General features: G+C 39.1%; 1 protein-coding gene across 1 annotated transcript in view; it reads left to right on the forward strand.

Annotated features, from left to right (window-relative positions):
• Itgbl1 (integrin subunit beta like 1) overlaps nucleotides 1-26,546 on the forward strand; it is a 240,460-nt gene that overhangs the window by 105,027 nt on the left and 108,887 nt on the right. Inside the window, exons 3-6 of the mRNA XM_076872413.1 lie at nucleotides 6,253-6,399; nucleotides 15,571-15,693; nucleotides 19,419-19,559; nucleotides 23,309-23,449. Of these exons, the coding sequence (XP_076728528.1) occupies nucleotides 6,253-6,399; nucleotides 15,571-15,693; nucleotides 19,419-19,559; nucleotides 23,309-23,449 (552 nt within the window). The remainder of the gene's footprint in view (nucleotides 1-6,252; nucleotides 6,400-15,570; nucleotides 15,694-19,418; nucleotides 19,560-23,308; nucleotides 23,450-26,546) is intronic.

Below are 26,546 nucleotides of genomic sequence, written 5' to 3' on the forward strand. Positions count from 1 at the left end.
CCCCAGGGAGACTTAGTATTCAGATCTCAGTGTTTATTGCCCAGATTTTAATATTTCAGTGTACCACTCATAAATAAAAGAAGCCAGGGCTCCTTAGAAAGTTGGACTCAAGCAGGACGAGTAAAAGTTGAAGCATCTTATAGAATCAGAAATTAATAATGTACTGAAATATATGTACCTTCTTTTGCCCACATCTATGTTCACATAGAAAAACCAGAGGAGCCAACCTACCAACCTGAGTTTTCAATAGCCAAAGATGAGAAAATTGAGCAACAATACAAATAATGCAATTGTTTAAATATAATGTTCAAATAAACTAATACCCTAAGGACATATAGATATAAAGAAATAATTTCATGAACATAAATGCTGGGGAGAGGTATTGGCCAAATTGAATTGTTATATTGTGTGCATATATGAATATATAACTATAGATCTCATCAATATGTAGAAATATGATGTAACAATAAAAATGAGGAAAAAAAATAAATGTGGGGACTGTATACCTTATTCCTTACAGAAGAATTCAAAATAATAAATGTTGAAAAGATGAAGGAAATAGAAAATTACCCTTAGAATACCAAAGTGATAAATACCAAGGGTCAGATCAATTGAAAAATGCTAAAATTAATGGGGAATATGTTGAATAGAAACAGGGTATTTCTATGACCCTGTGGAGTGTAGCAGACAATATTGAACAATATTAATTTTTGGTTTTGATTATTGTGCTGTGGTTGTGTGAGATGCTACCAATTGGGAGGCTGGGTGAGGGTGTGTAAAATTACCATGCATGCAACTCTCTTGTGAGTCCAAAATTATCTCAAAATCATGTTTAAACAAATGTGAGCAGCTGAGTGTGAATGCATTGGGATGCTAACTGGAGTGGTAACTAACTGGAGTGCTCAGAAATAACTGCCTCTAGTAGACAATGCTTATTAGGTAATAAATAATGCAATGTGCTAATTTGTAGCTTATTAAAACATATTTTATTAAAGCTCAATAGTAACTAACAATTATTTGGGAATTAGGCCAACAAAGATTCTTTTTTCAGGGAGTAGTATTTTATTACTGACATTGCTTATCATTGTTGTTGATAATATAAAATGAGATTTAATCAGTTTTATTATTATTTTAAAATATTTACTGACAATGAACCTCCTTACAGCCTGCACATGGGGTATTCTACTTTGATTTCTTCATCCATCCTTATTATGTTAAAGAAAGTTTATGTATAGTTACTGGGATTGTGTGACAAAGAGAAGTTTGTCATTAAACAAGATCTCCATGAAATCTAGCTATAGCTGATATCCATATCTACTTCTAGATCTACATCATCATCTACATTTGTATCATCATTTATAGCTCTACCCAGCGCTGGGGATGTAGCTCAGTAGTCGAGTGCTGGCCTACCATACGTGAGGCTGGGTTCAATCCCAACCACTGCAAAGATGAAAAAATGTGTGTGTATGCATATGTACACAGATAGGTGTATGTGTATATATAGATACAGATATGTATATATATTTATATATATACATATACATATATATAGATACACTTATACATACCTATTGATATTTACATTTATACATCTACATCTATTTCTGTATCTATGTCTACCTATCTACATATTTACCAACTTCTATCTATCTAGCTAGTTTTCTACTTTTTACCTATTTAATATTTCATTAGGTCTTGAGACCACAGACATGTAGCTAAGTACTAAGTACATTTTATTTTTATGCAAAATGCTAGTAGACTTGGAGGAGAGAGTTAAGCGCTATCCCTTTCATCTTTATTTTTTCTTTCTTATATTTGGCAGAGCAATTTACAATTATTTTTTCATTGATATATGCAAATGAATAGTTGATATTTAAAAATTCTTCTATGCTGGTAAAATCTTTGTTTCCATTTTAAGGCAGTTTGTTTAGGTATCTGCTGGACACTGTGGCGTTTGCCTGTAATTCTGGCAACTCCAGAGGAGGAGGTAGGAAAACTGCAAGTTTGATGCCAGCCTCACCAACTTAGTGACACCCTACACACCTTAGTGAGACCCCGTCTCAAAATAGCAAATAAAAAAGAGCTGGGGATACAGCTCTGTGTCAAAGCATCCCTGGCTTCAATCCCCAGTACAAAAAAAATAGCTAAATAAAAAGTGCCTGCATTGTTCCCTTGATGTTTTTTAAGGAAAATTTCACCACTGACTAGAGTAGATTAGTGCCGTGGCATTATGTAGTTAAAAAATAATAAAAAAGGAAGTAATGGCAGAGCTGCTGATTATTGATTATTCAGAATTCATGTTATTCTGTTGGAATACTTTTCCTTTATTAAAGGAGAAGCAAGAAGTTAGCATGCCTGGGAGAAAGTGGCCAGGCTTCTGCACTCTTACCTGAAAAGACGATCACAATACTGAACGCACACTGTGCTGTGGCTTGGCTTCCTTCCCGGTGCGGGGTTGCACCATGACAACCCTGCAAACAGTAGAAATGGCCTTTCCCCTCCTCGTCCCCATTGCTTTGGTGAAGGAATCATTTTGCTTTTCTCTGACATTTTTGTTTTGTGTTGGTTTCCCTCGACTCCTTGGGAACTTATCTGAAGGTCAACAGATTTATTCTCAAGCACGTTGCTCTGTTCGTTTTAAGACCACATTTCATAGTTGTGGGAACTGAATTGCCTGGGGAAGAAACAGCTGGAATGGATTAGATAGTCAGGAATGGGAAAGCCTTTGCTGGCTAGGACTTGATGTGGGCCTGGGTCAGCAGAGACCACCCGTAGGCCTGGGTAGGAGGAGTCCTGTCCTGGGTCCCATGGTTTAGGGTCCTGCTCTGGTCCTCCAACTGTTACCATGTGGGGGTGGGGATTGTCTGAGAGGCCAAGGGAATGTGGCCACCTGGACCCCTGGAAATGGTCACATCTTGTCTCTTACACTGAGGTGCCTGGGAATGAGAACTTTCCACCCTAAAGATCCCAAACTCTCTCCCAGGCTTGGCCTTCCCCCGGGTCTGTGGCAGTGTTCATTTATCTAGACTGGAGCAGTGGTTAAGGAGAGACCATTACAGGAGGAGTAGAGGGGAGGGATGGCAGAGCCCTCGGTAGTGGAGCTGTGCCCAGGTGCATGTGGGTTTTCAGGACCTTCCTTTGTAGGGCAGAGGTGAGGGGCAGATGGCCTAGCTGCCATCCGTGGCCAGCCAATTTCTCAAGATCTTAAGAGAAAACAGTGATCTACCTTTCACCTGAATTTGTGCAGATGTCTATTTGCAACCGTTGTGGACTGAACACATTCCCCATAAGGATCTATATACCTAGCACCTGTGCCAGATAATGTGACTTTGTCTGGAAATAGGATCTTTAAGATATGCTCATGTTAAGGTGAGGTCCTGCTGGAGTAGGGAGGTCCCAGTCCAGTGCCCTGTGGGCTTATCTTGGGGTGACAGCACAGACACAGAGGAGAGGGTGTGGGGGTCTGAAACAGGGACTGGAGGGGCCTTCTCAGCCACACAAAGCTCAGGAGTGCCAATGACCACCAGAATCAGGAAAGGCATGGGACAGGTTCTCCCTCCGAACTACCCCGCAGGAGGAACCACGCTGCGGACACCTTGATTTTGGCTTCTGGCCTTCAGAACTGTAGGAAAATAGATTTCTGCTGTTTTAAGCCACCGAGTTGGTGGTACTTTGTTATGGGAATCCAGGAAACTGATATATAAGGGGTAACTTATTTTGAAAAATGGGATCTTTTACTGAAGCCATATTATGGACCCTGTAATGGAGATTATCTTGGCACAATCATATAGAAATCTAATCCCCCGAGGTCTGTTGAAACTCTTATTAACTTGGAAAAAAATAATAAAAATGGCCTGAAGACTATTTTCTTTTCTAAAAAAAAAATAATTTATTTACCTCCAAATAAGGGTATGTGGCCTATTATTTGATAATTTTTGACAGTCAAAAATCAATTTCTATTCTATTAGCTTTACCAAATGGGGAGAAATGAATCAAAGAGGTTTTTACTGGGCATGGAGTTGAGAAAGAATATGAAGGCAGTAACCTTCCCTACATCACCTGGCATTTTTGAGCAGATGCTAAAGGAAATGCTGAGAACACACCACCAGACCCAGGGTTGGCCTGAGTGGATCCCCAGGATGCTAACTCTCTTCATGAGGGAAGGGGCCCTATTGTCAAAATAAACAAATAAATATATAAATCACATTTTCAGGACAGTGCATTTGGGGGCTTCAGTGTGCCAGTACATATCATGGTGCATACAAAATACTATTTCCCAGGGTTATTTTATCCTAGAGTCTTTCATTGAGGGAGTTTCATGAAACTGGGCCTCTGTGGACTGTGTGGAATAAGCACCTTAGAATATTGCATCTACTAATGCTTCTTTGGGTCTGTTTGAGATGAATGAGTTTTTTCTTATCCTATTTACATCTTCCTCATTCCCCTCCCATTTTAATCTTTGCTCCCTTTAAAGAATTGTGATCCTTGACTCAAAAAAATGTGTTAACCTTTGATTCATCTCTGCTACCTATACTGTATCTTAAGGTCTAAGATTTTCAACCCACCATAAAAGAACTAAGTCATCTTTTATCCTTGGGTCAGCAAATCATTAATATCAAACTCATTTATCTTCTAAAACATTTGTACATTTCTTTACTGTTGACATAAAGCCCTTTCTTTGGAATGAGCCATAAGAAATATCTGATACTCAACTGACAAAGCTGGCAATACCATATGATTCAGCCTAACACATTAATGTTACAAAGGAGTCAGTACAGTTTCCAAGATACATAATTTACCAAAAGAGGCTTAGCCATTTCAAGAATTTGGATCAATCCTTTTACAAATAGATTGGACTGCTGACAGGCAGGATCACTTGTGCTTACGAATGATACCAAGTTGGCCAGGACTGACAGGAATGTGTGAGGACAAACAGGAATGCAAAATGATATGATCAACTTATAGAGTCAAATTGTAGTGAGTATAACGAATTTCAAATAGGTGCTTGCAGGACTTTGTTTGCAAAACAGAAACAATTGATTTGACAAATGCAACAGAAATAAAAGCATTTACAAGGGTTGGAACACATGAAGAGAGGTTTTAAACTCACAGCCAATCTGATTCAGACTCTGTTGAACACGCCCAGACAGGCAGCTTCTGAGCTATCAATTCTGACCAACCACCTGCACCTCATCCTATGGATTCTGGCTGCCACATCAAATGACTGACTGCTGGCACCAGATAAAAGATTCATTCCATGAGGTCTCTGAATTTTGGACATTTAGACCTAGTATTATTATCGTTGGTAATATAAACATTCTCTCCCTACAACCCTGCCTAACTTCCAAGAACCAGATAGTCCCGAAAATCCCCATTTTTCCTGTAGGTCACAGACTATTGTTCACGAAGTGGCAAACACTTCCGGACAATGGTAACACCTGCTTGTTTATCTATCAGCCTTGACTTTGAAGTTTGTAAGTTCCTTGAGGACAAGAGCCAAGTGTAGGTGTTTTGTACTTAGGGCAGGCTAATGTGCAGCCGATAAAAACATTTATGGGCTCCATCAAGGAGGGCTTTTCATGCAGTTTAGGATCACAGCCATATAACTGACATCCCCAAAAAGCAGGATGATGGCTGGTGATGGAGATAAGTACGGACTGGAAAACTTCTATGGAGACAGAAGCTCTTATATCTTTGATTCTTGAACCAAATTTCTTCATGAAGAAGGATTTACTTGTATGTGTAAATCTTATTCCATGGTGATATTTTATGTATCCATAAAATTTCATTTCTTGTTTAATTCAGATAACTATAGGACTGATGTTTAGTTTAATGGATCTTCATTAAACAAAGCTTCCTCATTCAGAATTTGTGGTTTTAGGCATTATGAAATACAATTAAATAAAAATATTCCTCCTAGGCTTTTTTCTCAAATTCTGTGGTACAAAGTAGATTTTTATATTTTGATTGCAAAACTTTTTGACCATGTGGTTTATTAGATTTCTGATGTATTACCCTGATTTCTCTATAAATTAATTTAAGGTTTATACAATCATTTATCAAAGCTGATTATTGAGATAAAGTTCTTATATTGCATTACACTATAGATAATAGCATTATCCCTTAGCCTCTGAGAGATATGTGTGTTTCAATTTATTATTGCTCACCCTTGAACGGATGCCACCCTTAAGAGTTTTTATTACAATGGTAGGAAGACAGTTTGAGTCTCACTGGATGTTGTTAAATCCTCAGGCCATGGTACCTGTGACTGCGGCAAGTGCAGATGTGATGTGGGGTGGTCTGGGGATGCTTGCCAGTACCCAACCAACTGTAACCTGACAAGGAAAAAAAGCAACCAAATGTGCAAGAATTCTCAAGATGTCATCTGCTCCAATGCAGGTAAGAATTCTGTCCCTTGAAGTGAAGTAATCACATCTTGTTGTTTTTTTTTTTAATGGAAATTTGTAGGCATGGAGAAATGTTGAAATGGAGTGAAGCTGCTTTTGAGTATTCTTTTTAGAAGTGAAATTTAGATAAATCAATAGGGAGAAATGTCATCTTGCTGAGACCGGCAAGTTTGGCGCTCTCCAGTTGTTTCCGGTGCCTCCTCAGAGCATGCCTTGGAGCATGGTATTCACTGCAAACCACCTCCCCACAGAATCTTATGTAAATTGGGAGCCATGATTTGGAATTCTGGATTAAATCTTATGAAAGGATTTATGTAACCAGCTTTTTTATTTATTTGCCACAGATCAAGAGTGCTTTGAGTTTATACCTTAGCATCAAATAAAATCAAATGCTTTTATTTAAGAGAGAGAGAGAGAGAGAGAGAGAGAGAGAGAGAGAGAGAGAGAGAGAGAGAGAAATTTTAATATTTATTTTTTAGTTTTCGGCGGACACAACATCTTTGTTTGTATGTGGTGCTGAGGATCGAACCCGGGCCGCATGCATGCCAGGCGAGTGCGCTACCGCTTGAGCCACATCCCCAGCCCTTCAAATGCTTTTAATTTTATAGATGATTCAGGTAATACTGGATATGAAACACATTGAAGAATAGAATGGCAGTGAGAGTTTTTGTTTGACCAAAATATTTTTATATTGCATCAGAGTCATTTAAAACTATTTCTTAGAAGATGGCAGATAAGGTATAAAATTAATTAACCAAACCATGTAAAGCAAAACAGCTGCAGTTTAGGTTGGAATGGTATTTAGCTAGTGTTACTATAATTAAATATTCTTAATATCTGGGTGTGTGGAGCCTCAAAGTTGTTTTTCCTTGACCGTGATAGAACATGAGAATCCCAAAGGGTAAGTGATAAGTGTCAGTGCCCATGTCCTTCCCCAGAAGGACTTTAGGTGCTTTGGGGTGTGGCTGGACTTCAGTGGGTTGTTAGGCTCCCAGGGTGATCCTAATGCACATCCAGGGAAGGGAGCCAGTGTTCTCCAAGCTAAGGGCAAGGATTTGACCAGCTGAATGAATACCTTCCCTTGCTGAAGCTTGCATTACTGGTAGGGCCCTTCTGCAATCAGAGCTAGGACCTTTCCACATCTGATTGCTGCAGATTGCTCGGTATAGAGGAAGCCGGGTAAGGGTGCTCAGCTAATAGGAATCAGGGCCACACCCAACATGAGGTGCCAGAGGACCCATCAGGGAATAAGACAAGTGGTCTGAGCAGTCATGTCACTTCCTGTGCTCGTACTCCTCTCCCCACTTCTCAGCACATCAGCCTTTCCTTTTCTTTCAGAGGTAGGATTTCTCTACCTCTGACTCAGAACACCCAACAATACGCACCCTGCACACCCATGCACACAGACAGTAGCCCCTTTTATCCTGAAAATATTCATTCTTTCAAACTTATTGATAAGGACTAGCATCCTACTTTTTTATTTATATATGACAGCAGAATGCATTACAATTCTTACCACACGTGTAGAGCATGATTTTTCATATCTCTGGTTGTATACATAGTATACTCACACAATTTGTGTCTTTATACATGTACTTGGATAGCAATGATCATCACATTCCACCATCATTGATTACCCCACACACCCACTCTTCCCCTCCCACCCCTCTGCCTTATCTAGAGTTCGTCTATTCTTCCCACACTTCCCCTCCCTACCCCACTATGAATCCGCCTCCTTATATCAGAGAAAATATTAGGCATTTGGTTTTGTGGGATTAGCTAACTTCACTTAGCATTATCTTCTCTAACTTCATCCATTTACCTGCAAATGCCAAGATTTTATTCTCTTTTATTGCTGAGCAATATTCCATTGTGTATATAAGCCACATTTTTTTTTTATCCATTCATCTTTTCAAAGGCATCTAGATCGGTTCCACAGTTTAGCTATTGTGAATTGTGCTGCTATAAACATTGATGTGGCTGTGTCCCTGTAGTATGCTGTTTATAGGTCCTTTGGGTATAGATCTAGGAGAGGGACAGCTGGGTCAAATGGTGGTTCCATTCTCAATTTCCAAGAAATCTTCATACTGCTTTCCATATTGGCTGTACCAATTTGCAGTCTCACCAGCAGCTTTTTAAGTATCTGTTTTTTACTTTATTCATTATGCTTTTAAATAATTAAATTCAGGTACTAAGATGAATTATATCCATGTGAGGGCTAGTTTAGGAATCTTAATGTTCTAATATTAAGGAACATGATTCACATTAACATATTTCAAAGGAGAAAATATACAGAACTGTTTTGATAGATGATAAACTATTTGATAAAACTAAAACATTTCTAAGATATCTATACTTGTACTTTTTTTAAACATTGAAACAGATAATTTAAAAAGTACAGTACTTTTATCTACCTGCCTACCATCCATCGTTCGGTTTTGTCAATTGACTCAACAAAGTCCTTTATATTTCCTTCTCCTTGCAGGATCTAATCTAGGGACAATGTTATACTTAATTCTCTTTCTTTGGCTTTCTTTAATCTGGACAGTTTCTATTGACTTTGGCTTTATAGCACTGACAGCCTTGAAGAAAATTGTCCGAACATCTTTTTCTTTTTTAAATAAAATGTTACTCACTTTGGGCTTGTCTGATGCCTCCTTATGATTAGATTCTTGCTATCTATTCTTAGGTGAGATACCAGATAGATGATTTTGTGATTTTAGGATGTTTCATTTAAAGCCGGTGATGTCCATCTGCTGGGATTGTGGGGGATCACTTCTGACCAATGCATCAAGGTGATATCTGATGTCACGCCCTGTTATTACTGACTTTATCACTGATTTACCCATTTTACAAGTCACCCAGCTATGGGAAAAACGTTGAAAGCAAGCAAATACCCCAATCCTCATTAAAATTAAGACTCTTATGGAGAGTTTATGAGGATGATTGGAAAATGATAATTTCTGAAATCCAAATTCAATATTTACCAATTGACACCCAACATTCTTCCACAAATGGCCACCTTCCCTTATTTGCCTGTTATTCAGTATTTTATTTACATGGAATTTATTAGCAGTCTGGAATAACAACTTCTGTGATTTCAATGGTTTGTCAGACACTTTTATATTCAATTACTCTGTGCATAGATTGTCTCAGATTAGATATTTAAACCTTCTCAGGCTATATTTTGTGTTCTTGGGATCTGACTCAGTTGTTTTTATTGCATTTTGTTTTGCTTCTACTAATATGTTATTTTTACTTTTTTGTATATACAAAGAACTATGGTTCTTTTTTAAAAAATATATTTTTTTATTTTGTAAAAAAGTTGAACCCAATACCTTTGTTTTATTTATTTATTTTTATGTGGTGCTGAGGTTTGAACCCAGGGCTTGAACGTGCAAGGTGAGCGCTCTACTGCTGAGCCACAACCTCAGCCCTGTGGTTCTTTTTCAATGAATAAAAATGTTGAAAGAAAAATTTGTGATCCCTAAGGAAGTTTATTTATATTGGGGTGTATTTTTCTTGGCCATTTATTTAATGAACATGCTAGTGTCAAAAAGGTAGAGTGAGGCACAATATAATTTTGGAATTTATTTGCTCAAAGAATGATTCATTATTTGGGCATTTCCAAAACAGAGGTGGTTCAGAAGCTGCACTGAGAGAATGCAAACGGAAGGCTTTGACCAAAATACAAGTAAAGCAAATGAAATATTTAATTGGTTACAGTTGTAAATTTTCCTTTTTGGTTAATCCCATTGGAAGACCCTGGTTATATAAGGATGATAAGTTTTCTGTTTGCTTCTGAGTGGTTGAGCTCACATTCTGTTTTTTCTCTTTTTTTTCCAATGTTGAGATTTATAAGAAATATCTCAATACACATTATGTATTTCTTTTTGTAGAGATAAATACATATATTAATGTTTATTTTAATTTTTCCCATATACAAGATAAGTTGCACACATTTTTACCAATCAAGAAAGGTTAAGGTCACTCATGAGACCTAACTGATTTTACCTGCTCAGGGATCAGGGATTCTTAAGACCTGTTCTCTAATTTACATTAACGCTACTAAATACATGCAGGTACATACACATGCATACATGCATGAATTTCCATTCATATACCTACAGGCATACAAGCACACATGTGTATATGTGTAAGAAATGATGATTTTACACCAATATATTCAATTCCAGTCCACCCCCATGGGTAATTTCTTGCTTTCCCCATTCCATATTTTCATATACCAAAATTCATATCTCATTTTTTCAATCCTATGCTTCATCTGCAATTGTTTGAAGAATTGCTTCATATGCACAACAATACAAAACAAATCTACCAAAAATGACCAAGATTTGTTTCCCATATACCCCCTCCCCACCCTCATTTAGCCCTAATCGTGCCTAAGATTAGAGTATGTCATCAAATGCTGCATTCAGTTACTTGGATTCCTTTTATTTTCTCCCCATTAGTGTGGTTATGATAATAAGTTGAATTACAATTGAGCATATTTAGTTTGTATTATTTTCAGTTTTAGTTTTTTCCCCTTCCTTTCCTTTGTTCATTAATATAGTTATATTTTGTAATGCACAGTACACAGAGCACATTTCCAGAAGTCACATGTATGCAGAAGAGTCCTCAGAGAATCATCACTCTCCTCTAAAGCTTTCTACCTTACTCTCAGCATCCTGGGGACTCAGCTTCATTGCTTTCTGCTTTACCTGCACAGTGTTTCTTTTTGTAGCGATAAATAGATATATGGATATATTATTATGTTTTTCTTTTTTCTCCCTATACAAAAGAGAGCACACTATGTTCTTCTGCAATCTGCTTTTGCCATTCAACATTATATCCTGGAATTCACTATGTATCTGTTCATAGAAAATTTTCTCATTCTTTGTTCAAAACCATAGTATTGAATTGTCTGAATGTGGCATGACTTATTCAATCTCCTATGCTTTGGCATCTGGATTTTTTGAACTTTCAAATTGCAAATAATAATGCATGGAATTGTCTGGTCCATGTGTATTTTCATATTTTTGGAGGTACATCTTTCAGTGTAATTGATCAGGAGTGAGATTATGGGGCCACGGGATAAATTTATGCTCAATGTTACTTTGAACCTTTTCCTTCACACTTCCATCTCAATATATAAGTCTTTCCTATTTAGCAATCTCATTCTCACCTGTCTGTCTTCTAATACACACTTCCATCAGCCCAGTTCAGGCCACTTCCTACAAATTTCATTAGCCTAAAGGCTCTCTCTAGTAATCTTTCTGTTTCATATTTCAATGTGGTCTTCTACAAGTAGCTTGGAGCAGCAGGGAAAGAGGAAATAAACGGGTTGGGCATAAGACTGAAGAGCAGGATGAGATAGAGTTGGGGACCAAAGAGACCTACATGCTATCTCTGTGAGGAACCCATAAAGGTGGTAATGTGTAGAGCGAGGTGAGGCTCCAGCACCTTGGCACAGGGATGTGGACTGATGTTCAATTCTGGTAAGTCATCCTAGAGACAGTCAGCTATATTAGGCTGCATGAAAAACCAGAGCTAAAATAATCTGGTATAAAGCAGGAGACCAATCCTAGAGTGAGTTAACTGGCAACCAAGAAAGAGAAGCAGCATGACACAGCCCGAACACAGGAGTCTGGCACTTTTGCCTGGGCGTCCATATGCCATGTCTTGGAGGCTCAGTTGTGAATTCTGCTGGATGGGTGAAACAGGAAGTCTCTGAGCTATTGTAAACTTCCCACACCAGCCAGGAATGGTTCGCACGTGTGGATGAGAGTGAGTCTGCTGGTGGGGGACATTGGGGAGGAGTTGCAGAATTCAGAAGCACAGGCTGTTTCTTTCCACCTTTCGGGGGTGGGGGGATGGATGTCAATAAAAAAAAAAAAATAGACAACAGGACACCTTCCTCGTACAGAGCCCTGACCAAGTTACTCTCTGCTCCCAAGCACAGCAGACTCCTGGTATTCCAACAGGCAATCTTAAATCCCTAACCTGTAATCTTGGTCTCCACTGTTTGCCTTTAGCCTACCTCTTCCCCAGACTCAAGTCAGATTCTTTATTTCCATCCTTATTCCCTATGCTAGGCATTTCCCTCAACATCAAAAATCTGTTCTCAATCTTCACTTGTTGGAATTCTACCCATATACAGGTGCCAACTCAAGAACTGACTCCTTCTCTCTGCCTCCCTTCTTCACAGCCAGCCTGAGGTTTATCATTTCTGCATAGCATTTGCCTCAAATCTGTTACAGATGCTTTTGTGTCATGCATCTTCTGTCTATACTTTCTCTCTCTCTGTCTCTCACACACACACACACATACACACACACACCCTGGCTTTATAGTGTATGATTATGCAAGATATATATGTGTATATCTTATCAATGATAACTTTCTTCCTGGTCTGTGGTTTATTTAATGCTATTAATCTAATTGTCTCCTACAGCATTTTTGCTGATAACAACATAGGTCACTAGACAATTTAATGACTAAATATGAGAGAGGCTGAGGAGATGAATGAATAAATATGAAATAAAAAAGGATGGTAGAAAAAAATAGATGAAGCAACATCATGAACTGTAACTTTAGATGGTGAACATCATGGTAAGTGAAATAATGCAGACTCAGAAAGCCAAGGGTCCAATGTTTTCTCTCATGCATTGAAGCCAGACATTAAGGACAGAAATAAATAAAAACAAAGGGGATCTTATTAAAATAGAAGGGAATCAATAGAGTAGAAAAAGATGATCAAGGCAGGGGGAGGAGGGAGGGGTATGTGAAAATACTGGGAATGAAATAACCAAATTACGGCATGTCTATGTACAAGTATACTGAAATGAATCCCATATAGGTGTGTAATAAACTATTTAAAATAGCAATAACAACTATAAGAGGGAAATAAGTAGAGTAGAGCAAGCAAATCAAGGAGAGGGGACAGAAAGGGAAGGTCCTGGGGAATGAGATAGATAAATTATGTTACATGTATGTATAAATATGGCATAATAAATCTCACTGTTATGTATAATTATAATGCACCCCAAAATTTAGTCTACCTCTTTTCAAATAACTTTTATAAAAGTAAAATAGTTTTCAGGAAATAAACACAAAAAAATGAAGTTTAATAAGAGTCAAATTCTCATGCACATTCTCAAGCTAGAAAATAACAAACTCAAATTCTGCATAATCATCATTTATAGGTACTTATGAGAGAAAAACACCTATAGGTAATAGTAAACTGCAAGTGATCTGGGTCCTAGAATTATACAGAAGACATAAAAACAAGGGCATTCCAGGACCCACAAATATAAGGTGAATCTGGAGAAAGTATTTGGAATAGGAATGATATCTCAGTATCTTAGTGGTATAAGAGGGGAGGGAGGACTCAAATTTTTCTGAAAGCCTCTTCTGGACTATACACAGCAGTGATTTTAGAAAAATGATCAGACAATATATTTGAGGAGCTAGAGCACATCTATTTGCACATCTACAATCTGAGAGAGAGAAATGAAAGTGATCTTGAAAATGCATGGCCAGAGAGGATTAACACCTGGATTCAATTATATGTCTACCTTAATCTGGAGTCCATACTTTTCCAGTGCACCACATCCAGAATTGCTAATATCCTGTCACTCAAGCCAAATAGCATCTTTGTTTCCTCCCCCTCATTCATCTCTCATACCCAATCAGCCACCACATGCTGTGTGTTCTTTCTCCTGAAATTTCCCCAAATATGTTTACTTCTTTCTAAACTCACAGTCATTTTCCACCTTGTATCTACCTTCTCTCCTGCAGATACATATAACTGCCTCTTAACTTCTTATGTCCACTTTTGCCTCATTTCAATTTTTTCTCCGTGTGACAACCAGAGCACCTGGTGTAAATTCATACCTGGTCTCGTTAACCCTTCCTGAGACCACTTCTGTGACTTCTTGTTATTGGATTAAAGTCAGAATTCTTTGGCATGACCTATAAAAGTTCCACCCACTGCCCCCTTTGTTACACTTTTCGTGTCATTTTGTAAATTCAAAGTTCTGTGAGTTTGTTCCTTTTATCCTCTTTTGCCCCTGAGCCTTTGCTGTTGTCTCTTGCTGGAACTGAGCCTCTTCGCCACTCACTTCGCTTAGCGATTTTTTAAAAACAGCTCTCAGTTTTCAGCTGCTTCCTGCGGAACTCTACCTTTGACCTCCAGGTCTCAACTAAATCCCCTTGCTATGTGTTTTTGCAGCACTTTGCACTTCTCTATTTTATCACATTGATTTCTAGCTCTGAGAAGGGGATTATGGCTGAGTTGAACTGTTGAATTTCCAGAGATTAGAGTAGAATCTGATGGATGATAAAGTCTTAATTTTATATAGTTATAGCTGTGATAACCAATTAAACATGGAATATATATTAGAGTACACTTTTCTTAAGAAGTCATCTTATCTCTGGTATCATCTGAATGCGATATTACTGTCAGTGAAATCATTCTTGGGGAATGTAATCAGATCTTCAGAATTGCATAAACACATGGCTGTGGTAGACCAGATGACTCCAGTGTCTCTATCACTCTGAGCTTCTTTGAGATTCTGTGACATTCCAGGAATCTATGCCTAAGAAAACCCACTGGGTTTTATTGTCATTAAGAGCAAAGGTATAAGTTCATGCTGAGGATGAGAAATTATCAGAGGTGTATATGCTTTCCATTCATGCATTCCATAAGAAATTAATTCCAAAAATATTATTATATAAATAGTATGTTCAAACATTATGCAAAGCATTGAATAAATCCTGGTGAGAAAGATAAGCAAAGTTACTTTCCTCACAATGCTTCAAATTTTCTGCTTTATTTCACTTCAGACCCAGGTGTAATCAGCAGATATTTATTTATGCATCAGTTGAAGGGACAAGTTCTGCACTGAAGAGGTCAAATTATATTCATTAAACTATTAGAGGTCAATAATAAGAGCTGCATAATATAAAATATAATGCTGTACCATGGCAATCTCAAAAAGGAATAGCTTATTCTCTACCTCATTGTACCCACAGAAATGCATAACTGGAATACTGAATTGATCTGAATTGTGTATTCACCTGAAAGAAACAAGACAAGAACTTTATTAGCTGTAACTTATGTGCACATAATAAACAATCTTTCTTTGTTTTAATGGTTTAGGTACATGTCACTGTGGCAGGTGTAAATGTGACGATTCAGATGGAAATGGCCTCGTTTATGGTAAATTCTGTGAGTGTGATGACAGAGAATGCATAGATGATGAGACCGAAGAGATATGTGGAGGTACGTATATTAACTGTAGAAATTCATTGAAGTACCTTTACCATACTTTTGTCTCCACATATGTTTCTGCTCTGGTGTGCTATTTGAATTTGAACCTGCTTATTTGGGAAATACAGAAGGGAGTTAGCCTAAAGTACTTGGAGTGGCTAGTGCTTTTTCAGTGTGAAACTTGATTGTCCCTGGAGGAGAACCACATCATTATGGTAGTGCACCATCTGCAGAGCTCTGAAGTAGTTTAAATGGAACATCATCTTTCCCCTTTTCACCTTAGCTACTCTTATTCTCTTTAATCCTATCTCTTGACTTTATATTTTAATTTCATTCTGTTTTTAAATCATAAACCTTCAGAGAGTTTTGTGTCCTGTTGAGTAAATGGCAGTTCACTAGGCTATTAGCCTAGAACCTACCTCCCATAGCCAGCCCCATATCTGCTTAGATAACCTCTTCTACAAACTTTTCTACAACCATCATTATTCAGGCTGTTTTCCTATTACACTAATTCTTGTAGGTTTCCTAGTGCTAGGACTGCAACAGATGCTTCAAACTCATAATGTCATATCTCACAGCATCACTCTAGAGTAAGAGTTACGTCTAACCACAGGGAAACTGGGCATTGGATAAATTGGACAATTTACCCACAGTCATTCCCCCATTCATGGTAGAATTTAGACTCCTGTCGGACTGACTCTGAAAAGAATGGTCTTGACCCCTCACCACTCAGCACAGCCTCACACCGGGGAGCCTGCAGCTCATGGGAAGAGCCTCCTTCTCTCATCCTTCCACCCACAAGTTGGGCCCAGATGTCTCATATGCAATCTTGACTGGCTCAAGGGTGAAGCAGAGAGCAGCAAGAATCACTTCAGAGAGGCAAATCCCTCTCTCCTGTTGTGAAACTTGTATTTCACTCACGCCCATCAGGATTCCAGTCTGTGGAATCTTGTCTTGTATGTGGAAAAGGTGGTTTCAGAGAGTGTTTCCCTGGGAGAATCAGGATCCAACAGGGCGCGTGGCAAGCCGTCCCTTTGTCCCCTTGCATTGCTTTTGTTCCCATGGTAGCCTCCTCCAGATATTCTTGCTTTAGCTTTGTTCGGTCCTTCTTCCTGGTCTCCTGGCTGCACAACCCACCGGTATAAAAACAAACAACAAACAACAACAACAACAAAAACCCAAAATCTTTCATTTATTTTTTCTAAGTCAGTGACCTAATCTAGATGTCTCTGAAAATTCCCCTAAAGGGTTCAGTCCAAAATAATTAGAAAAGCTAGATAATTCTTCCCACAAGTATTATGTATTTGTCATCTTGATATTTGATTTCCAGTTACTGCAGATGAAAAAATAAGAAAGGAGTGTGTGCTTCACATCACCGAAGCCTCGTCTATCTGCAGTGGAAATACGCAAATTTAACTTGAAACAGCACAACAGGAAGTGTTCGACTTCATTCTTTCTTCTTTTTATTTTCACTTTTGGGGCTTAGGCAATTTTCTGGGAAGTTTCTGACCACAGATACCAGAACCTAGTAAAGAGCCTCTGGGGTGACATTGTCTAGGATGGTAGGTCTTTCCATGTTTCTGTCATTCAGATGAAACCAGTCTGTTGAAAGATGATGCTATAGTCCATCCGTGAAGCACTATATAAAGAGATCTTCTTGCTCTATCAGTTTACACAATGCAGAGTTATGTTTATGGCACAGAATATGTGTTGTCCTGAAGCTTACATTTTATATCAGTTGTCACAGTGTGCATTGTTACAATGTTTTCATTTGACTTATATGAACCTCTGTTTAATTTTTTCTGTCTCAGACAGGTGTAGCTTTACATAATTTTTGTTTTCTTATTCACCTTTATCACCATGATTTCTTAATAGAACCCTAATTCAGAACTGAATTTTATAAATATATAAAGAATGTGGGTATAAATTAATTATCTTTATGATTATTTGTTAGTATTATGGTTATCCTTAATATATATATATATATATATATATATATATTATATAATATATATTTTAAGTGTGTGTATAATATATATACACACACAATACTACATATATGTGTATATATACATGTATATATAGTACCATATGTGAAAATTTCATGACATTAAACAACTAGTAATTTCTATAATCCTAAGAAGTTGATGGAATTTTGTAAAACTTGATTCATAAGATTAGTGAATGCAATCATGCTTTTTTGTAGTATCTCCTCAAGTTCCTAAGGTTTGTGATATAGCAATAAATGCAATTTCATTGTGTGTGCACATAGATATCTCTGTTAATAAATAAAATGTTTAAACACTATGTTTTATTGCTGCTTAAATCATTTAATATCCTTTGCATTTGTTTAAGGGATCAAATTAAATCAAAAATTGCGTTATAGAAACGACCATTGTCTATGGGTTTAGGAGGTTTCCATGGATATGTCAACTTACCCATTTAGATGAGAAATGACATTACTCTTAAGTCCTTTCTTCTCTCTATTCCTAGAGTGTTTTTCCTCTTCATCACTCTTTCTCTGTCTCTTGAATGCACATCTGTTGGATGGAAGTCTCATTTGTTAAACACCAGTGGTACTGGAGACTAGAATATTCTTCTGTGTTTTCCACTTTTTATGGGAGTTTCACAGGCCCTGCTAATGCTTTTGTCATTGACTAGAGATGCCATATGTTAGAATGAAAAATATGCTTTGAAGATGTTGAAAAATTGCTCCACAGTCAGTTTTCCATGGGTCCTCTGTCATTTTGGCTGTAGGAGAAGAAAATTGGAGGAACAAAACCTTTTTCCATAGACAGACAAATACAAACTCTTCTAACATAGAAAGAATAGACTAAGAAACAAAACATGAATAAGAACGTTCATTCATACTGGGATGGCGTTCCCACAAAGAAGAGAGGGTGCCAGAAGGGATTTGGGGATGAATGCTATCTTTGGGAAGCGTAGAGGCTGACTGGACATGCATGGAGTGGGTAATGATCAAGTCCTTCATTGTGGATTGTGGGTGGGTGAGCAGTACAGTGAGCCGGTAAGAGGTTATAGAGAGGTGGGGGCTGAAACAGTGGCCCCTGCACCCAAGATGACAGGTATCCCCAACTGTCATTTGTGTTTCCTTGACACAGGGTAGGAATTTGATTGTGAGAATGAGAGCCCACACTACTTTATTGGTCTAAATCAGGACTCAATGCTGACTTAGCTGGAAACCTTTTTTCCATGTGGTAAAACACAACAGCTGGTACAACACAGTTGAATGGAAAGATGAAATATTTCCGCTGGCTTCAAAATGGTTCAGTCATTAATAATGTTTATCTAAGTAAATATGTGCCATTGTTTTCCCAGTAGTGGATCTCAAATAAACTAATGTAACAACTAATTCAAGAAATGCCCTTAGAGTGGATGCGTACATTCATTGGCGTTTGATGCATGCATCTGAGATGGCAAAGTAATAGATTCTCATAGTCATTCACATCATTTCTTTAGAAATACTTTTTGGTTTGGTCTGCTGTCTGTGTAGGTCAAGCTAAAAGACACACTAGCTTACTCTATTTACATAGTTATGCTGGGATAAGTGTAATTGTGATGTTTTGAAGGAAAACTATATAATCTGATTATTTTAAGTAAAGAATGTGGGGTTCATATTATTTTAAAAGGCAAAAATGATTGGGAAGACGTGGAAAGCTAATACTGCTTTGAAAAGTTGCTTTTTTCCTCACTGTATAAAATTCTTTTGGGTACAGGCCATGGGAAGTGTTACTGTGGAAACTGTTACTGCGAGGCTGGTTGGCATGGAGACAAATGCGAATTCCAGTGCGACATCCCCCCCTGGGAAAGCAAGCGAAGATGCACAGCTCCTGATGGCAGAGTCTGCAGTAACAGAGGTGTGTCATCGTAAACGCTACTACATCATCGGGAAGCAAACAGAGCTCTTAATTGTTAACACTTCTCTCTATTTCCTTCAGTGGGGGAGGGACTTGTCTTTTATGTCATTTACTTCAATGTAAATCAGTGCTTACCAACAATCTTCTCTTTCTTGTTCTTTACTGAGCAGAAAACAGAACGATAAGAAAGTTGCTGTCATTCTTTAAGCTTCACTGAACAAACAGTTGACATAGGGACAGTAATTTCTTTGGCGGACATCCAGAAATAGCACAGTACAGCTAAAAGGCAATTCTTGTAGATACTTCTGCTAAATGTCTCTTGACTAACAGAACCATCGGCAGTATGAGCATCTAATTATCCAGAGAGCATTCAGAAAACCCTCTCCTCTTAATTAGGAGTAAACCGAAGTCTTGTCTAAAATGTAGAATTGATGTAGATGAATTTAACTTCTGTCTGCCATAATAGGAACATGATATTGAATGCAACAGATATAGAAACTATTCATCAAATAGCCCTGTGAAATTTAAACTTGATCTTATGCAGGAATTTTAAAAAAATTTGTTCACACTGATAAAATATAAACTATAGTTACTTGATAGTTGATGTAAAATCAAATTTGTTAGACAGTTTTTAAAGTTTTTGTTATTTTTTCCTTTGAAGTAGATAAAAGAGGGCCACACTGGACCATTGCCTATCTTGAGGCATAAATAATGGCTGTGTTTCCTTCTATAAAATGATAAAATTCTAAAAAGCAAGAAAAATATTGTTTTCATTTTCTTAAACAAATTTTTTTATTGTAATAGGTCATGCTTACATGGAACCTTTAACATCCAACCTTCTAAAAACTGAGAAAAGAGTTCCATGTGCCAAAGTTCTGTAACAGAAAGAGGAAGTAAAAAATCCTAAACTCAGAGCACAATCTCATAGAGTCCTCTCTTTATGTGGTCTAGATCTTGCTTTATGTCATACTAATTCACTCCGTGCTTCTTTTCATGTATAGGGACATATTTTCTGCTCAAGTCCTTTAGATTTGATAGGGTGTCTAGACCCCATGTTGTCAGTGTGTGAAGCTTGAGCTGTGCTGCTGTGGAATGTGACTGCTCAGATGTTGAACCAGGAGAGGCAGGAGCGAGGTGGGTTGAGCTGTGGTTAGGGTCAGGCTCTGCCACAGAGCTGTGTGGGCTCTGAGTGGCAGGTGACCCTTGGAAACGCCCACTAGGCCACCTCTCCATGGTACTGCCTGCAGCCTGCCTAAGGGAGGCTCCTAGCTCAGGGGCACTGGAAGGCAGAGCACTGAGATGGGCCTTTTCTCTCAGAAGGCACTCTCCTGTCTGCTCTGGCACATTTTCTTATCACCGCCTCCCTAGGAACAAGAGAGATACTGGCCCCTGCTCACGCTTGCCTGGGGTTGATTTTTAGCCCAACACCAGGTTGCAGGCACAGCCACCTGGTGATGGGAAATGTTCTTGGTCGTCCACTTGGTGTACTCTCAGTCTCATCCGCGGCCTGAGGAGCTAGTGGCCAGGGGTCCCTGTCCTCCATCATCTATACTGTTATGATAGTAGAACATATCCATTTTTTAAAAGAATTCAGGTGATAGAGGATAAGGGAAAAAAGGAAAATGATGCATCATCTTAACATCCAGATATAGCATCCTTTTGTATTTAGATACATGACTTTTTTTGGTACTTATTTATTTAAATTATTATTAAAATTTTAATTTCAAATTCACTTGTGTGACTCCCGTGCCCTCTGTTTTAGTCAGCTTTTTCACTGCTGTGACCAAAAGATTAAAAAAGAACGATTTTAGAGGAGGAAAAGTTTATTTGGGAGCTCACGGATTCAGAGTTCTTGGTCCATAGATGGCTGACTCCATTCTTTGGAGCCTGAGGTGAAGCTGAATGTCATGGTGAAAGAATGTGGCAGAGAAAAGCAGCCCAGGACATGGTCAGGAAGCACAGGGAGAGTAGGGACCCACCTCCTGCAGCCACCCACTACCTGCCTGCAGTTACCAGCCAGTGAGTCCCTATCAGGGATTAATGCACAGATTGGATTAAGACTCTCATAACCCAATCACTTCACCTCTAACCTCTTGCATTGTCTCACATGTGAGCTTTTGTGCAGACACCTCACATCAAAACCATGACACCCTCCTAAGGAATATGACTACTTCTATCCTTCTTCTTAGTAGACACAAAAATTGAATCATACTATCCATGCCAATTTGTAGTTTGATTCTATTCATTGAGTAACATATTTTGCTTCTCTTCCCATGTTCATAGAGCAAAAAGCTGATTGTTGCTCCTAATGAGGACTTTGTAATCCACTGGACACACACATTGTTACCACACTCATTCTCCACTGCTGGATGCCCGGTCACTAGCATAATCACATTTCATGTTCCTGAGGTGTGCTTTTCCTTTCTGTTGGAAGTATTGATTGCAGTGGACAGTTCGCTGGACAGTACCCCACATCTAGAGTGTATTCCATGAAGATGGCACCCAGAATTGCTGCTCCTGTCCTGCACTTTAGAGCGGGAGATGCCTCTTGCCCTACCCTGTACCACCCCTGGATTCTGGCAGTCCTTTCTGCCTCCACAGCCAGGCATCCAGAGTAACCCCAGCTCACCCCTGCTTTAAAGCTCTCAGTGTGGCTCTTAGTAATCCTTGCTTACATTGATCCATCCATCCTTCTCTATGAAATTTCCTAGGTTGTTCCTTGTCTTTGCTTGTTTTACTTCAGATATATTTAACCTTTATGTCTTGATTCCTAAAATTGTGAATGTGCACTTATTTTTGGCATACATATGAATGTTTGTTTCAGCTTCTTTAGAGTTTTTTTTTTAAGTTGTCTTGTTCCTGAACCAAAATCCAGATTTTGATGAGGTTAAATCTGTTTCTTTTTATAGTTTAAGTAATTCTGCTTTGGGGGTTTGAATAAAGGATTTTTTTTTCATATTTTTGGTTTTATTTTGTACATTTAAATCTTTCATTCAATTACTACTTATTTTGATATAAAGGGGGGAGATGTGGGGAAAGAAATCTAACTTTATTTGCCCCCAGAGGATTAGCTGTTGCCCTAAAGATGGCTACTGATGATCTGCACACATCCTAGTGACTGAGGTACACTTCTCACTTGGACACCGAGTATCCTCCATGTCCTGGACTCATCCTCCAGCAAACTGACTTCTCAGTCTTCCTTTGTGGGCACTGTGACCCCCCATGCCCACCACCACCTTCCCGCTTTCTTCAGCCTCCTCAGGTTCTCCTTCCTCTGTCCCCTGGGATGCTTCCTCCTCTTACCTCCAGGTCTTCGGTTCCTAGTGGCTCCAGCCCACGCTGACCCCTCCCTCCTAAACTCAGACACGTGTATGTCCTGGTGGACAAAATGTCAGCGCTCCTGCTCTCACTGTTCACTCTTTTCTTTCTCTAGGTTTCTTTTTGGCCAACAGACTGTAAGCTTCTAGAGGGAAAAGATGACTTTGTGCTAATTGTTGTGGCATTTTCTTTGAGAGAAACTAACATGGTGCTAATGACAAGTCCCTCTGTCTCACCTGATCAAAGAGGATAGCAGTTGTTGTTTATTTATTAGGACTATCTGCTACCAAATTCAGAGGGTGATTTTCCTTTTTAGAACATGTTTATCTGAAATGTGCATTTTCCAAGTATAAAAGAGCAGCAGCATGGGAGATGCTTTCTTTCCTGGTTCTTCTCGACTGACCCTGGATAAAATTCCGTTTTCCACCCAGGGACTTGCGTGTGTGGTGAATGTTCTTGCCACGATGTCGATCCAACTGGGGACTGGGGAGACATTCACGGGGACACCTGTGAGTGTGACGAAAGGGACTGCAGAGCTGTCTACGACCGGTATTCCGATGACTTCTGTTCAGGTAAGGGCTCCTCTCGTTCCTATCTTTACATAAAAAGGCTGTTCACTCTTTTCCAGATGGATTCCGATTCTTGACGACACTGTGGAAGAAACCGGATGTTTCTCCAGCTCTGGGCATTTGCAGAGCTCCGACTTGTAACCTGGGAAACTCTGTAGAATTCACACATTTGGCCAAGGCTTACGATGGAAGCCCACGTGCTTTCTTAAAATTAGTCTAATTCCTCACTGAAGAGGACCATTAGCTCAGGATGCCCACTCAGTGCAACTCCGAGGACACCAGAGCAGCTTCATGAACAGGATAGTTGTCATCAGGACACCACATTAGCAGATGACAAACCTTAGGACAATACAGGGTCGGGGATATTTCTCTGCACCAACTCTTTGATAGGATTTTTACACCATTATCCTGTAATATAGGCTAGAGTTGAATATCAATAAATGGATTCAAAAATCTTATTCCATAAATATGAATGGAGCAGATATTATTTGCCAGGGACTGGGCAACATCTGGGCTGCTGGTTCCATTAATAAAAGAGACCAATATGATCCTTCACTTGATGGATGTCATGATCTAAATGCCAAGAAAAAAACCCACAGCTGAAGAGCTAATGGTCAACTGAATAACATCAATAAAAAGGCAGTCAGCGCTATCTGAAAGAGTGTCACTTAGCAAAAAGCAAAAATGCAGTTATAGATTTTCAGTCCAGTTATGTTTGACGATCCAGAGGGCAGAGGCATCTGCATATACATTTATTTCTAAGCCCGACAGACTGGTGGATGCATGGAGATAGATAGAAAGCTGCTCTGATCTGAAAGTCTGCCAGCAAAGGGAGATAAAAGTGCTGCCCTGTGCAGTCACCATTATGTAACCTCAAAGGCCGGGAAAGCCCGCTGCTCAAACTTGCCACTGCAGAAGGATTTCCCTCCTCAGTGATTCCTTCCTACAGAGCATTTGCTGAATATTTTTTGGAACACCATTTTCTGTTTTTACCCCTCTTATTCATTATATAGATAAGTATTCTTCATTATCATCATATCAACACAACAGTAATAAAATGGCTAGCAACTATCGAGTGGCTTCTACCTGCCAGACGCATATTGAGGGGCTGCTGTCATTTTAATTTGAGTGAGGTGGCTCTTCACAGAGGTGGTGATGCAGGAAGGCTCCTGCGTTGTAGGATGCTATTGGGTCACACACATGTGGGGTTTTGCCTTGAAAGGTGGGTTTGCAAGTAATGAAATATGAGAAGGGCATCCTAAGCAGGAGGAATGGAGGGGTGTGGTCTGTGCCTGGCATTACAATGGATTTGAAATGAACAGAATGAACTAGGAAGGGAAGGGATGGTCAAAGTAAAGGTAATGAGGAATAACAATGGGGCAACTTTTTACTGTGCTGAAGAACCAGGCTCGATAATAAAGGCGATGGGGAGCTAGTGATGATTTAGGCAGACAGGTGCTACGGTCCTATTTCTAGTGTGGTTGTCTGGGTGGATGTTTTACCATTTACTGAAAGTGGGGACCATAGAGGAGGTTATCAAGTTTGTGCTTAGACATCATGAGCATAGAAGACCATTGGCAAGCCAAATGTTGATTTTTCAGTTTAAATTAAGAAAATAAAGGGAACAATAAATCAGGCTGTATTTTACAGTTACATTTGTAATTTGCTGATTTGGCACCCCCACCCCTTAAATCTGAATATACTCTCCTTGTTAAATCTACACTCCTAACCTTGATTCTGACTTTCAAGTGGTGTTGACAGATTTATAACAGTGACCTTCAGGGTCCTGTGAGCTGGTCTGTGTCACCATGAGGACAAAATGAGGAATGGCACTCAGTTGACACTTGCGTCTCTTCGTAAGCTAACTGCTCCTGTGCCTTATCCAGGGTCAGAGCTGCTGTGGTTGAGCAGGTGTCTCCATGGTGGGCTCGCTGGAATCTAATTTCCCACTTCACGTCTCCCCCTTCTCCCAAGTCCACTCTGTTTTCCTCTCCCTGAATTTTGCTTTCTTTCCTAGCTTGTGAGGATGCAGAGGAAGTTAGGCAGTTGGACAGTTGTGGCTGCATGGCTGGTGGGGTTAATCAGGAAAGCTCCAGAAAGAAGACTTCACCCTTCCCGCCCCACCGCCCCCCGGGATTGAACCCAGGGCACTGACCACTGAGCTACATCCCCAGCCTTATTTTGTATTTTATTTTGAGACAGGGTCTCACTGAGTTGCTTTGTGCTTCACTTTTGCTGAGGCAGGTTTTGAACTCTGGATCCTCCTGCCTCAGCATTCTGAGCTGCTGGGATTACAGGCATGTGCCACTGTGCCTGGCTGACTTCATCCTTTTCTATGTGGCCTCTGGGCCGCGGGTGTGGACAGGCAGAGATGGAGAAGTGTCTGGCCATCAGCTGCAGTTTGAGCTACTGGGAGACCTCAGTCTGTAATTGTGATCTTATCGTTCTTTGATTGAAGTGAGACAAGTGTGGCCAGTCCTCCAGAGTGTGGCTCCCAGATTTAGAGTATGGAATCAAAGAAATAAGCAACTCACATTAACAGAGATCTCACTGTCAGACTCTTACAGAGCTCTTCATACAAAATAATTTCGTTGTATTTTTGCACTAACTCTGGGAGAAAGACACTCTTATCTGTATTTTAACAGAAGAGGAAATCATTCCAGAGAAATTAAATACCTTGATGAGGTTCACACTGCCATCGAGTGTCATCTGAAAACAGGTACAGCCTAAGTCATTATGTAGTTAATCTCCAGGTGATGAAACAAAGTTCTTTTACTTTATTTTGGAAATAAATTACTTTGTGAGAACTGTCCTCTGGATGCCCAAATTCCTATAGAGCTAAGCTTTTCTGGACATCATGATGATCTGGGGAGGTATCAATCTCTGGGGTATCTCCTCATTCTTAATAAATCTATAGAATTCTATGTATTATGCTTCGAGAGTTAGCAGACTTTACAATTTTCCTAATTATCAGTCTAAGTTGCACAGTAGGACGGGTACCATGCCGTTGATTATTGAGTATGTTAATATCTTTGTGTTATGAGACAGAAGTAATTCAGCTACATCAATATTCTCTAGTGATTCTTACAGGCTGGGATGA

Source organism: Callospermophilus lateralis, chromosome 12, assembly GCF_048772815.1.
Source record: "Callospermophilus lateralis isolate mCalLat2 chromosome 12, mCalLat2.hap1, whole genome shotgun sequence".
NCBI lineage: Eukaryota > Metazoa > Chordata > Mammalia > Rodentia > Sciuridae > Callospermophilus > Callospermophilus lateralis.